This window comes from Pygoscelis adeliae, unplaced genomic scaffold, assembly GCF_000699105.1.
Source record: "Pygoscelis adeliae isolate BGI_AS28 unplaced genomic scaffold, ASM69910v1 Scaffold359, whole genome shotgun sequence".
Lineage (NCBI taxonomy): Eukaryota > Metazoa > Chordata > Aves > Sphenisciformes > Spheniscidae > Pygoscelis > Pygoscelis adeliae.
The window spans coordinates 18,840-33,241 of record NW_008825553.1 but is presented as its reverse complement, the minus strand read 5'-3'; the positions used below and the strand labels follow the sequence as shown (position 1 = coordinate 33,241).

Sequence of the window (14,402 nt, the reverse complement as noted above, 5' to 3'; positions counted from 1 at the left end):
CCCCCCGCCCCATCCCAGGTGTCCCCTCCCCTGCTCACGCTGCCCCGTCCCCTTTTTCCCCCGAATCGCCGTCCTGGGTGTCCCGTCTGTCCCCCCGCCAGCGCAGAGCCGAGCCCCGCGGCCAGGTGGGGTCTGGACCGTGGCCCGTAAGGAGCGGTCGCTCTGTGAGCACTGTGCTGAGCGCTGTGCTGAGCGCGGCTGGCACGCTGGGGTGTGTGCCCATCCTTCGGGCTCCTCTCCAGCTCCCCATAACCTGCCTTTCCCACCCGGGTTCCAGATCAAATCCCAACAGAGCGAAGTAACCAGAATCCTCGATGGGAAGAACATCAAGTACGAGCTGGTGGATATCTCCCAGGACAATGCTCTCCGGGAGGAGATGAGGGCGAAGGCAGGCAACCCCAAAGCCATCCCACCCCAGATCGTCAACGGAGACCACTACTGCGGGGTAAGGCTCATGCTCTGCGCTGGGGATAAGCACCCTGGAGGTTGGGTGGTGGGCAATAATCCCGTCCCCTTGTTTTTGCTACAAATGGTGTCAAGGCGCCTTTCAAAAGGCATTTCTCGTGAGGTGCACGGACAAGGCGCTGCCAGGGTTAACGGGCATTTGGAGCACGGTGGCTTGTGAAAAGCGGGACCCAGGCAGGGGGACTCTGGGTGACGGTGGGCAGCGGGGCTGGGCTGTGTGGGGCTGTCCCGGCTTCACCCTGTCGTCCTCCGTGTGACTGTCGCCCGTGTTGTGAACCAGTTTGTGCTGTGGGCTCAGGGGACCCTGTGCCGCCTGACCGGCGGGAGCGTACAGCTCGCTCTTGCCTTGTGAGCGACCGTGTGGCTTTTCCCTGCAGGATTACGAGCTCTTTGTGGAAGCGGTGGAGCAAAACACTCTGCAGGAGTTCTTGAAGCTGGCCTGAGCCCTGGGCTCCCCTCCCGTCCTGGACTCTACCTGCATTCCTGAGCACCCTCATCTCCGACCACCTTCACTTCCAGGTTGTCAGCGCTGTCCTGGCACCGCGACCTGTGTCCCAGCATAGGGAAACCCACGACCAAAACTACTCATTGCAGCTGCCTACGATCCCCTCCTGCCTAACCCTGATATCACCTCAGAGGGATCCAAAGAAAGTCCGATGCTCGCTGCGCATGGCCTTTGAACAACGCTGGGCCTGGCTCACACCGCAGCTTCCAGTGCCTCTGTAAACAGCAAAGCCTCTGGGGCTGTGCGAAGTGCAGCCGTCCGTCGGCCCTCTCTGCAGGGAGAGCCTCTGCTTCAGGAGGGAAGGGCTTAGGGTTGCATGTTACTTCCCACTTCTCCCAGTTGCTGTTAAAATTGTAAATCCTGCTGCCTCACTTCCTTTATTTTTTTTTTTTCTTCATCTCAACTGCAGAGATTAAGGCAACTAAGTTGATTTCTGTTCGTTTTGTTTTAATGCAAAAATACTGCACAAAGCTGGGGTCTGACCACCCGCTGCGGAGAAGGCCGGGGCTGGGGGCGAGGGCCGGTGTCACTCGGCAGGCTGCCTGGGGGGGATGGATGGGCCTAGAAGCGGGATCCGCGCTGCCCCGTCTGCCCTCCGCCGCGATGTGGTGCCAGGGCTCCCTCGTGAGCGTTAATGGCTCAGGGCTGCTCCAGAACAGCTGATGCTCCAGCTGTCTTATCTTTCCTCTTTGTGTTGGCTTTTTTGCAACCTGGACCAAGTGCATTTTGTTTTCCTGCCAAAAAAGCAAGTTTATAACCAGTGTTGTCTTCCGAGATGCTATTAAATGTTACTGTACCTTTCACGTCGGTATTCGTGGGTTTCTTTTAAATTTGGTTTTATTTTGACTACAGGTTAAACATCACCCTACGTAATGATTCTGAGTCATTTCCAGCTCAGAGAAGCTGAGTCAGTTGTACTCGCTGCTGCAGCCTGACACAAAGATCCTAACGCCTTAGGTTGCTGCCGCTAATCAAAGGCTCACAGGACTTGTCTGAATATCCTGCAGCGCGGTAGTGACAGGTACCTCTCTCCAGCATTCTTCTCCTCTGCGTGGTAAGAACGGCAGCCCGGGGGAGGGACAGCTTCAGCCAGACACGTGAGCGAAAACCGAACCGCTGGCACAAAGATTACCTGGTCGGTTATAGACCAGGATATAGAGGGGCAGTGGAACAGGCTGCCCTATAGGAGGGTCCCCTGGACGCTCCTGTATCTGCTATAGGTGGAAAAGGGAGGAAACTAACTCGGAGCTGCGGGGACTGAGTCAGTGGTCCCAGGGAGCCCGTGGAAGCGGCTGGTTTGCATGAGTGGTGCTTCCTGTATTTGAGTTGTGCAGGGCGCAGCTCTGGTCGGAGGGGTCCGGGAAGTGCTCTGGGCATCCTGCCCCCCTTCCACAGCCAGCTGCGCCTTTGAAATCTTAATGGAAGCGGAAACTGCAACTTAAATAAATGGTTTTACTGGGAGCCTTTAACGAGGGCTGGGTGGCAGCATGTGCAGGGCCTTTGCTGAAAGGGAACCTGCCAGAAGGCGCTGCCTTGCACAAGTGGGAGTGTCGTCAGCTGGGAGTCAAGTGGGAGCTTGTCACAGCTGAAACAGGAAGAATGTGCTGGGGAAAGGGGCCTGCAAAGCGCGGCCCCAGCCCACGGGAGAGGGAGGAAGATGCTTTACTCGGGGATCAGCAGAGAAGCAGCGAAGGGATTATGCTCTTCTCCAATGACACGGTGTCCTGTTGCAGCATCCAGCTCCCGGCTGCAGCAGGCTGCCCAGGGAGGGAGGGAGGGAGGGAGGCTGGCAGCTCAGGGCTGTTGCAGGCGGGCTCGGCGTGGCTGCGAGCCTGGGCCCCGCTGGAGCTGGGGGCTGTCCAAGGGAAGGAGTTGTTCACGTACAGGAAACCCAGTAGCAGGATCTCCTGGCTGAGATGAGTCTGGCTCGGTCCCAGCGCTGCAATGGCTCGAGGCCTTTTGGTTTAGCTTCACCAGGGGCCATATAACTGAGCCTGTTTCTCTTGTGGTGTAAGTGCAGTTGAAGTCTCTGGGGAGCAGCTGTGTGTGGAAAGCAAATTGACCCTGGCCGTTTGTCTGTCCTGCTGCTATAGAGAATCCTTGAGCCCAGCTAAGCAACTGCTCAGTACCAGTGTAAAGCTGGCGGCCTTCCCCGGGGAGCGATCAGCCCGTGTAACCTTCAGCGGAGACGAGAAACCAGGCCTCGGGTTTGAGCTGACAGAAATGCCCCTGTGTTAGGAGCCCACCTCCTGTCTTGGGGAAAATCATCCCCCCGTGAGGCAGCAGGGCTGGGCCTGGTACCCTCTGCCAAAGGGAGAGGCCAAACCCCGCTGCCTCTGAGCTCTTCTCTCCATCCCTGGTAACGGCGCAATGAAACTAAATCTGGAAAGACACCCTTCTCCTCTCTTCCCACCCAGGGGAGATTATAACACGGCTAACGGTGCAAAGCAGCTCCTTCCTCCTGCAGAGCTTGGGGCGAGCAGCTCTTGCTAGGAGCTGTTAAGCTGTTTGCAGCTCTTTCCCCTCTTGTTGGGAGGGGTCTCTTCTCCGCAGCAGCAACGAGGCACTGGGGATCAGGCCACATTCCTGCAGGCTCCTGGAGTTGTCTGCGTACACCCTCTGGGGAAAGGTACTGATGATCTCATACGAGTTGGAGTCTCCACCCCTAGGAAAGAACAGCACAATCTTTCCTACACACAGGATCCCCCAAGGTTTTGCTGAGATGCTCTGGCTGATCCAGCTGTGGTTATGCAAGAGCAGAGGGAGAGACTGTTTCACAAGCACAGGCTGAGCAGAAAAAAGGGCTTCCCGCCCGAACTGCGAGCAGCCAGGCACAGAGCGGCCGTTCCAGGCTGCGCAGCTGCAGTGGGGAAGGAGGCTCTTGCATCCCAACAGCAGCAGGCTCAGACCGACGCCAGAGTTACGGCCCGCAACAGGAGTGGGAAGAGGGGAGAGCAAAGGGGTCCCCTCAGCCATTTGGAACTGTCCCCAAAGGGACGTGTGAGACCTTGGGCAGCATTAAATGCGTTGGGATATAGAGCCGGCTGAGCCAAAGGGGGGTGTTTGTCCAGCAGCGGATCCATCGGCCAAGCTGAAGGCTGCAGCTCAGCTTCCAGGCTGCACCAACAGTGGCAATAGTCGGGTGAGTGCTGCTGAACAGCTGGAAGCAAAGGCAGTGATGGACCTGGGTCAGATGGCAATTTTGAGGGGACAAAAGAGACTTACCTCTGCTGCTGTGTCGCTTTTTTGGGAAAGGTGGGTATTAAATGCTCTGAGCTAAGCGTGACCCTGGCAGCGCTGCCCAGAGAGCATCTCGGGTGGTGGAGCCAAAGCAGCAGAGGGTGCCCAGCGGCTCCTGGGGCTAGGACTGTAACCCTCAGCCCTTGAGCGGCAAGGGCTTGGGGCAACCTTCCCTGGGGCTTGACGGAGCCGGGTGGGGAGCGAGGAGGGGAGGAAGTCCCAGGCCTACCTGGCGTGGGCGAGGTGTTGGCGCAGGTCCCCTATGGTCTCCGTGAACAGCATTTTTACAGTGTACGTCTGCTCCCCGCTCTCGGATTTGATGCGGAGAGTGCAGATATCAGGGGCAAAAGCTTCAGCCTCTTCAGCTGCCTTCACCCTGGAGGTCAGAAAACCTCGTCAGCTGAGGAGTGAGGGCTCTGCTGGCGGCAGAGTCTGCGCTCTACTCAATGGGCAGACCCCCGGGCTGCCAGGGTGATCCGAACAGGGGAGAGGTGTTTCGCGTTTGGGAACGTCCTTGAGATGAACGAGGCCCGGTCTGACTGCGGGCGAGCAGACCGACCCACGGACCAAACCGCTGCTTTGCTTTCCCTGCTTAAAGGTGCCTTGAAAAGAGGGTTGCTGACCTTTTTTAGCTTTTTCATTTTAGATCAGGGCTGTCTGGTAAGTACTTTGCCCTACTTCTTTGATTAAAAATAATCTGCTTGGGGTTTTTTTCATTAGCTATTTGGGTCTTCTCTTGCCAGAAGACTATGAGTGGAAAAGTGCTGTTAGTGTGACCTCCCACTTGGGCATCGGTTTCCTGGAGGGATTCTCCCATTTAACATGACCGCAAACAGCTTCTTAGATGGTTTCAAACTCTTAGGCCTTGGCTTGCTGTCAGGAAAAGTATTTCACAGCAATAAGTAAGTAACATTTTGAACAACAGAAGCTTTTGTTAGAGATGTAAAAGATGGCAGGTTTACCATGAACAATTCAGTGGTCTTCCCAAAAGACCAGACTTGGCCTTTTTTTCTAATTATTTCTGAGGTATAAAAGGGGCAAGTCCATTTACTTCCTCAACTGAAACCCCTGAAATAAACCCGCAGTGATGAAATAGGAGGAAGATGAGAGCCCGACAGGGCAGGGGTCAGGGGGCCGTGCCTGTACCTCTCCAGGGCAGACAGCCTGGGTGTCTCCACCAGGATCTCTTTGCTGCTCCGCATCCCACCAGAGCCCTGAAACCAAACCAGGTGAGCGTCACCGCTGCCTGCTCTGCACAGAGAGCAACCAGTGCCAGGAAAACCCAGGAGCAGGTGCCAAAGTGCCACGTGTGCTCTGGTGGAGCCTCTCTGGGAGGAGGAGGCTATGCAGAGCTGAGAGAGGCCTGAGGAGGGGGGAGCCAGTGCTTGTGCAGGGCGCTGGGCCCAGGGAATTGCTGCCGGGCCTCATCCTGTGGGTGTTTGGGGGAGTCCACTCATACCTGCTGCGCTGCTCTGGCTGAGCCTTTGACACCGATAGCTTCTCCTCTGTGTTTCAAGGGCTTGGAAAGCTTGCTGAGAAACTGCTCCGAGGAGACTTTGGGACCTGCCAGAGCAGAGGGGAGAGGTGTCCACGTGTGACCTTTTTGACAAACGATTTGCCCCCAGAATAGGCTGATTTGGTGAAACAAGAGAGCACAACAGCCGACAGGGAGAGCTCTAACCTCCCCTAGCTAGGCTGAGACTGGCTCTCAGTCTCCCCCGTTGAAGCTTGTCCCACTTTCTGGCCCACTAAACGTTTGATTGTCAACATCAACGGTGAGCAACTGTGCAGCCTGTTCAGCAGACAGCTGGGATGCATAACAGGTAGAAACCTGGTTAGCCCTGCTGGGAACAGGAAAAACTGAAACTATGACAATTTTTACAGACTTTGAAAATTTTTCGTCTTGCGAGGGTGTATTTGTAGGTGTCCATTCCTTTTTCTGTGGTGTCACTGGGCAAGTATTTTTTTTTTTTGCTACTTGGATAAAGGAGACATTTAGCGCAGCTTCTGTTTGTGAATGGCCTTGAGATGAATGAGCAAGTCGTACAGCTTGATATGAAAACAGGAAGATGTTGCTGATGGGCAATGCACGTGTTCGGGTTCTTTAGTTATGCATGCACAAAACCACTGTTTTCTGTCTATACGACTGACTGCGTTTGACTTTCCAGCCCCGACAGGTATTGCTCACGCAGACTGCTAGAGTCTAGAAGCAACATGAGGAATCTGCGGCCTGACCTTATGTCCCATACTCCCTTATGAAACTCTGAAGAGGAATTGGCCCATATTCTGTACAGTTAAGATTGGTCTGGCTTGAAGACGTCCACCTTTTGGTTCTCCTACAAGTTCATTCCATAAGGTTGTTTGCAAGCTACTCCCCCAAGAGCTGCCTGGTTTCCCCGGCATCCTTTGATGCTGGTAAGGGTGAAGTTAGAAGGAGCTTGGCCTTTCAGAAAGGCGCAGGGCGGATATGTTTTTGGAAACCCACTGATCTTTCGGAAACTCACTGATCTTCTGGTCTTTTATGGCTTGTCGTGTCTCATTCTTTAGGAGGATTTAATGAGGAGAGGACACCACGTGTGCTGCTTGGCTCCCAGCTCCTGAAGCAACACTGAGGCCACAAGCAGAGGGCTTTGACCCAGCAGTGTTGCCGCCTTCTCTGAGACCCTACACGTGCACCTCCTGCTAGCTGGACTTCCCAGGTAAGGTTTTGATTCTCCTCTTTGGGAGTTAGCTGCATTTTTAAGGCAGGTTTAAGAATTTACCTGGGATCTCGGTGGTTTCCTGCACCTCACTTGATTTTGAAGAGCCAACCACTTGGCCGTGGCCAGGAAAACTCCCTGGAAGGTGTGTCTCCTGAAATACCACATCCCTTCTGTCAGTGACCTGTTGAATTAAGGCCGACTGCCATAAGCAAATCTGACTGTTGCACAAGCTTGTTCTCACTGCATCAGAGCACAATAAACCACAGCAACGATAACCGAGAGTTGCAAACCCCAAATAAAACCAAGAGAGCTGCTTCCTTGGAAGCTGCTCCAGCTGTCCAAACTCAGTGAAATGCATTTTCAGCTCCTACAGGCTCTCTAACAGAGCAAATCCTGGTGGATCCCTCAAGTCCCCGGGATGACCCACCCAGACCACAGGGTAGTTGTTCATCCATCTCAACAGGCACGGGGCAGCTGCTCCTTTCCACGAGTTGTAAGAAACGTGCTTGGACCCCACCTTTCCCCCGCGTCTGCTTCCACGCTTGAAAAGGCTCTCGAGGTGGAAAGTGATGTGGAAGCAGCAGGTTGGGGGCAGAGAGGGATTTGGCGGTAAGAAGCTGCAGTGGGGACTGTCAGACGGCTCTAACAAACCGAGGAAGGCAGTGTGCTACCCCGAGGCCCCCAGCAGTGGGAAAAGTTGTATAAATAGGGGCAATCTTTCTGTCTGGGTTCCACTTATGTTCCTCTTACACTGGCTGTCCATATCACAAGTGGATGCGCTCTGTGTCTGTATTTACCCCAGATTACCGTACTGTCCTGTGGCTTCCAGATGTGGCCAGCTATGCACGGATTATAGGGAACCAGAGCCCCAAGAGCCTTGCACAATCCTCCTTCTTCCATCCGACTTCCCAACTACCACACCTACCAGCTCACTCTGGCTGTACTGAGCTCACACTTGCCCGTGCAGTTGTGCCCTGCTTTCTTCGTGTCAGTGGGTAGGTGCACCCCTCTGCTCGTGCCTGCTTACGTTTCGGATGCACTTGAAGGCCTAGATTAGAGTCCTCTGAGGCTCTCTGCCTGAAAATGTGGCCTTGGCTTTTTGCCATTTCTGAGAAATCAAAAAGTGGGGCCCAAAAGAACCTCAAGTGGCCAAATCTATTTGAATTGTGGCAAAATAAACTCTCCCGACATCCTCCTTGAGGGATACTTGTTCAATCTGGTTTTAGAAGCTTTTCCAGGGGAACTATCTGAGAACTTTTTTTCTCCTTTTTGTTACACAGCTCTTCAGCTGCACGTACTACTTCTAAGAGCATAGCAGGCTCTGTAGAAGAGAAGTCTTGTTCCAAGCCAAGATTCACTGAGGCAGAGAAACCATTCAGTCCTAATGCCGAAACGCTCGCTTACTTCCTGTAACGGCTCTCACAGGTGTGCTCCTTTCTTTCCCCGAGACACGCATGCACAGAAGTCAGCTGTGTTTATGCTGTGTTCAGAAACCTCAAACTTAATTTGCTGTGGGGAGCATCCAGCAGACTGGTGAAAGAAACCTGAACAATTTTCTCGGGAAGCAAGAGAGCAATTTCTTCCAAAAAGCTGATGAATAGGGTTTTGCACTGCTTACCTGCAACGGGATGCCATCTGGGTAGCGCATCTGCAACTCTGAAGGGAAATAGCCATCCATAATATCCTGCAGGCATTGCTGAAACAAAATGAGAACTCGTGGTCATACCTCAGACTATTTACGTCAGGACTGAGATATTATCATAGAATCACAGAATAGTTGGGGTTGGAAGGGACCTCTAACGGTCATCTAGTCCAACCCCCCTGCCGTGGGCAGGGACATCTTCAACTAGATCAGGTTGCTCACAGCCCCGTCCAGCCTGACCTGGAATGTTTCCAGGGATGGGGCACCCACCGCCTCTCTGGGCAACCTGGGCCAGTGCTTCACCACCCTCAGCATAAACAATTTCTTCCTTATATCTAGTCTAAACCTACCCCCCTTTAGTTTAAAGCCATTCCCCCTTGTCCTGTCGCAACAGGCCCTGCTAAAAAGTCTGCCCCCATCTTTTTTATAAGCCTCCTTTAAGTACTGACAGGCTGCAATAAGGTCTCCCCGAAGCCTTCTCTTCTCCAGGCTGAACAACCCCAACTCTCTCAGCCTTTCTTCACAGCAGAGCTGTTCCACCCCCCTGATCGTTTTCGTGGCCCTCCTCTGGACCCACTCCAGCAGGTCCGTGTCTGTCTTATGCTGAGGGCTCCAGAGCTGGACGCAGTGCTCCAGGGGGGGTCCCACCAGAGCAGAGCAGAGGGGCAGAATCCCCTCCCTCGCCCTGCTGGCCACGCTGCTTTGGATGCAGCCCAGGATACCATTGGTCTTCTGGGCCGCGAGCGCACATTGCCGGCTCATGTCCAGCTTTTCCATTCCTTCTGGGCTGCTCCTATTTGTGTTGTTATTGCTGTGCAGAAAAGTCTGCGTAAAAGACCCAGAATCTCCATCTCTAAAAATTACTACACAAAGACATACTAGTCTTTAAAGGCACCATGGGAACGCCGGTGAGAAGCGGGAGGTCTCAGAGGCTGCTCCTTTTTAGGACTGAGATGAGCTCACAAGCCCTATTCCTATACATTCCCTTTCCTGAGGCTTTGTGAACAACAGCAGGATGGCTCTAAGTCTAATTCCTCTACAGACCTTTCCATACCTGCGTGGATGGGTCCTCGTAGGGCCGAAAGGGTCCGTTGAACATGACGATCCCATTTTGATACAGCGTAAGAGGGAGGGGTTCTGGCTGTCTCAGCCGAGCACCCCCAGGCGTGTGCTCGATTTGAGAAATGCCTTCTCCAGCCAGCACATTCAAATCCTTCACATTTTCCAAGATTAGATCAAAATCAATCTGGTGTTTGGAAACAACTGCTTCACCTGTGGCAGAGGGATCAGAGTTACAGGGGGAAGGGGATGCCAGCTAAGCAGCTTTCACCTCCGTGTGAATTTGAGGTGCATTTGAGTCCTAACATTTTTGGGCTGTCTGTGCCACCTCTCCACGCTTTGTCTTTTGCACTTCTGCAAAAGTGCAGCTGCTGCTGTGGTGCAGCGCTGCCAGGTTTACATGGGTGTGTGCAAAAACCACAAGGGCAGGGCAGCAGGGCAACAGCCCTCTTGCTGCAAGGTAACGTGACTCCAGAGCCAGCTACAGATGCAGCCAGCTCTTCAGAGACCACTTGTCTTTGGTTGTAATTTCAGAAGTGTTGTGTTGTCCCTTAATGTGGTGCCGTAAAATTCACAGAGTGAGGAACTTAACTAGTTGGATTAACTAGGTTGGATAAATGGATCAGGGCAGACTTGCTGAAGAAACACCAGTGTAAACACAGCCAGCTGCCGGCTCCTTGCCACCAGCAGATTGCTCTCTCTTGCTGGGACACTGCTGCGGATGTTTATCTGGGTGCTTGAGGAGGGTGGTGGGGTGAAGCAGTAGAAGACTTGTGATGGGATAGAAGAATGAAATCAGAAGAGGAAATGAAAGAAGAGATGTAGACAGAGGTAAAGCCTTTGGTATTTTCTGTTCCGCTTCTTTATGATTTGATAAAGGAGGGCAGGGGAAATATCCCTTAAAAAGGGTAAGTGAGCTGAAAACAAAGCAAATTATTTCTACTGCTTCCCCCGTCTTCTGCCCTCCTGCATCTAAGGGAGGGAAGGATTAATTAACTAATATTTGCATGGTGGTTAGGAAGCAGCATTGGCTGTACAGCCCACGTATTATTCTTTTTTTTCTCTGTTACCACTTCCTAAGAAGCCATTGCCAAATATGCTTGGACCCCATACAGCACAATCAGGTCTCAATTAAACCACTCACGTGGTGGTTGGGAGGAAAGGCAAACAATACTCTCTGATGGAGCCAGACAATATGGGTAAGTTACTACAGCTACTATATACACAAAGCATCTGATTCAGTTTTCCACCCATTTTACGTCAATGTTATTAGAGCAATCAAGCTTCAAACGTTTAGGATACGTGAACTCTTCAGGAAGCAGCTGCTGCGAGGGTATCCTTCCAAATGGCTGAGCCATTGCGTTCTCTCCTCTTCCCCTAGACGGGGCTTACAAAATATAGGTATGTAAAATACCAACATTCTGCCTGGCTTAGCTCCTGTTAAATTGCTCCGTGACTCTGTCTCTGAGATGGACTGATGTGAAGACCTCAGCACAGGATCACAAATTCTGAAGACCCAAATTCTGGGTCTTTGATGCTTATCTACCCTGGGGAGTATCATACCTTCTCTAAGCATGCAGCACGATCCAGGATAGCTGCTTCAGCAGAGAGTGCTGGTGCTTTACCTGGCTTCCAGAGGCTCCTTGCTGGCAGCTCTTCTTTGTCCTTGAGCGATTCGAAATCTTCCAGCTGTTCATGTCTCTCTCCAACCCAAATCAGACCATAGTCATTTAGAAACCGCTGTAAGAGGAAAGTACAAGTCAGCGTTGTAGAACAGAGCTTCAGAAAACTAGAAATGGAAGCCTGAGAGTGGTGTGACCGTGACAAGCAGAAGGGGAGGTGAAAGAGAAGGTTTGTCTTGGGGCTCCTTGGCCCTGGCAGGCAGACAAACTCACTGGCAGGGTAGTAGTAGTAGCAGCTCTACTAGTAGTAGGCGAAAGGGAGAATGAAAGTATCTGTAGTGACACAGTAATCTCCTAAGACTGTGGTAGCTGCAAAGAATATTTCTACAGTACTAGAAATCAAAATGAAGAGGCTTGCAGGAGGCACAAATGTTTGTGTGTTAAAAAACCTCCTACTGCCCTGTAGCACACATCCAACCTGTTCTTTCTTTTCAGAGGGGTGAGGTGAAGAATTGTGATGATCAAAAGTGACAGCTTGAAAAAGACTGAGCAACCCGGGACTGCGACGATCTCAAATCAAAGGTGCAGATGGCTTAGGGCAAGTGAAGCAGGTGTCTCACCTCCATCTCCCAGACCTGGGTCTGCAGCTGAAAGCACCTAATTTCCAGTTCCTCTGCTCTGGATGAGTCAGGAGCATCTGAAAGGGAAGACTTGGTTTTTCTATGTACAGCCTTAAAGAAGAGCTATAGGTAACCCGTGTCACACAGCACAGATGCCCCAGCAGTAGCTGCCTGTACCGTAAGTGAACTCAAGCCCGTACGACACAGGAGCTGAACATGAGCTCTGCATGCTGGTCCCTGACAATTCAACCTGCAGCACTTTGAAAAAGATGCTGACGGACTAAAAGGTAGTTGTGAATGACACTGGTGAAGTTTTATGCTGCGGGAAGCTGATGTGAGCGGTGCTGTTCGCAATTATACAATGAGAATTGCTTGGCTTACTCAGTCTTAAGGGACCTATTAAAAAAATGAGTAGGTGTCCACTAAAGCTGGATCCAGAAACCTAGGCTGAATGGCTAGAACAATGCATGATGAGGTACAAAACACATGTTTGTGGTTTGACAGGCATATTCTTGTTCTCTGCTCAGGAAATGGAGAATTTACCGCAGCTTTCTGCTAACAAGGTAGTTCAGCCATCATAGGAAACATGTCTGGGCTCAGCTGGAAAGCTGCTGGATTCCAGGGAACTGAATGGAGGGGAAGACCTTCAGTGACTCACTCAAAGCTGGTTTCAATTTAAAGTTAGGCTGCCTTATGGGACAAGTGAGCCTGGACCTGTAATACTGTTTGGGACTCCAAGTCGATTTTTGGTTTCGCTTAGCTGTGAGTAGCGCTGTTTTTCCAGCACGATCGAACTCTGCATTATTTACCGTTCTTTTTTTCTGACCATCCTCAGGTATCTGTGTGGTTGGTCTATGCTCATGGAAACTTAGTAACCCACAGAAAATAGGTCAGGAAATAATGTTTTGCACTGCACCAGAAAAGCCAAGTAACAGATGCAAGTACAAAGTGCGGATCTGCTTTGGCAAACGGTACCACGTGTGTGTAACTGATACCACTCACTGAAGAGGCTCTTGGGCTTTGAAGGCAAGGATGGCTCAGAGAGGAGGTCTCCAAGCCTGCTCTGTTGCAGTACAAGGAGCTCTGTAGCTCTTCCACAGGTAGGAGCAAGGTGCCGGGGGTAGAACAATTTTTACCTTCTCCTTTCTGAAGAGTCTTCATCTTTTCTTCAAGTTCAGCAATCCTCCTTTCCTTCAGGACCAGAACAAATAATGACCTTGTTTAGTTCCTTGGCCTTCAGGACCTTGAGGCACAGTTTGCATAATTAGTCCTGGCTGGGTGAATCAGTGGTGGACGTACTCTCACCCCACTCAGAGACAGGCAAAATAAGGGTCAGAAAGGCCGTATCACCTCACAAATACCTTAATTAGACTCAAATGAGGGGTGGGATATAAATACACTGCTCCAAGAATAGGTGAGGGACACGCTGACCTATCTCCCCCACCTCCATCTGCACAAGAGCTGTAGGCAGGCGCATGGACTCGTGCCCCTGTGCTTCCTGCTCAGGCACAGCTCATGCTCTGACCCGCGGCAAGCGGCTGATCTAGAAATGAAACCAGGATCTCTGCAGCCACCCCTTTCGGGGGGGAAAAAAAAAAAAAAGGATATTTATTCCAAGCTGCAGTAATGCAAAGAGGTCTGCTCCAGGGTGACCCTGCTGTATGAGCAGCTGTTGTTTCCGGAAGCAAAAGGAAGAAAAGAAAAGTCTGAAGCCGAACAGCTAATTATATCAGTGAAAGGGTGCTGAGAGACTTTAAGAAGCCACAAGCAGGGACTGTCCACTCTCCCACCCCAAGGACTGATACTCTGTTACTTTGCAAAGGCTTGTTTGTGTAATTAACAGCGAAGGCTACAGATTAACTTGTTTTAGCCCAAACTAGGTCTGAGCAGGCGTAATGCTACAGTGGTTTCAACAGTCAAAGCAGGGCACAGAACAGGTTCAGTAAGGGGCAGGATTTTTACCTTCAGTTGGATTTCTTGTGCTTGTTTCTCTATTTTTTGTTCCAACAGAGTGATTTTTTGCATCATGGAGGTCATGAGCTCCGTGTCAGCGTGAGCTGCGCCTGAAAGCACAAACACGTGTTACCTCTCTAAAATGGCGATCGGTATTGGAGGCTCATCTGCGCCATAAGGGACCCCACACAAGAATTCCTGTTCTGCCACAGCAGGTAGGACAAGGGTACCTTTTGGGGGGCGCTGGGTAGAGATCCCTTGGCTCCTGACTGGTAGGGAGACGGCTAGACGTAGCACGCTGTGTATGCGAGAGGGGGACCACAGGAATTAGCCCTGGCCTGGGGTATTGAGTCCACCAGACTGTCACCGAGAAACTGTGATAGCCCAGAATCCCCTAATCATTGAGGGACTTTACCCTGCATATTCTTTTTCAGTGTTGTCCCCCTTGAGCAGGAGGGGAGACTCCCTTGCACTGGATTCTTTGTCCTAGGAGACAGGCTGTCATCTTCTGAGAAGAGGCACGGAGAGCATGAAAGAAAGAAAACAGGTCAGCGTTTTGGATACGACTTCTCCAAAAGCAGGTAAAGAAATGCT

General features: G+C 51.8%; 2 protein-coding genes across 2 annotated transcripts in view; one reads left to right on the top strand and one right to left on the bottom strand.

Annotated features, from left to right (window-relative positions):
• The window catches only part of SH3BGRL3 (SH3 domain binding glutamate-rich protein like 3), a 2,554-nt gene extending 781 nt beyond the window's left edge, over nt 1–1,773 (top strand). The window contains exons 2-3 of the mRNA XM_009332175.1: nt 102–445; nt 843–1,773. Of these exons, the coding sequence (XP_009330450.1) occupies nt 102–445; nt 843–908 (410 nt within the window). The 3' untranslated portion in view covers nt 909–1,773. The remainder of the gene's footprint in view (nt 1–101; nt 446–842) is intronic.
• A 1,696-nt stretch (nt 1,774–3,469) lies between these two features.
• On the bottom strand, nt 3,470–14,016 carry UBXN11 (UBX domain protein 11). The gene is made up of 11 exons (XM_009332174.1): nt 13,818–14,016; nt 12,992–13,046; nt 11,856–11,932; nt 11,239–11,353; nt 9,609–9,826; nt 8,531–8,608; nt 6,973–7,093; nt 5,670–5,773; nt 5,357–5,424; nt 4,440–4,586; nt 3,470–3,635 (listed from the first exon to the last, which is right to left on the bottom strand). Exons 1-11 carry the CDS (start codon nt 13,890–13,892, stop codon nt 3,470–3,472), a joined length of 1,224 nt encoding a protein of 407 aa, XP_009330449.1. The 5' UTR covers nt 13,893–14,016.
• Between the last annotated feature and the right edge of the window lie 386 nt (nt 14,017–14,402).

What these genes read in the sequence shown, in the direction of transcription:
- UBXN11 (XM_009332174.1), bottom strand. Translation starts at nt 13,892, where the DNA reads ATGACCTCCATGATGCAAAAAATCACTCTGTTGGAACAAAAAATAGAG. An exon ending in ACGAGGACCCATCCACGCAG is followed by an intron (nt 8,609 to 9,608) that starts GTATGGAAAGGT and finishes ATTTTGTTTCAG; the next exon opens with CAATGCCTGCAGGATATTAT. An exon ending in AGGCTGTCTGCCCTGGAGAG is followed by an intron (nt 4,587 to 5,356) that starts GTACAGGCACGG and finishes TCTGACCTCCAG; the next exon opens with GGTGAAGGCAGCTGAAGAGG.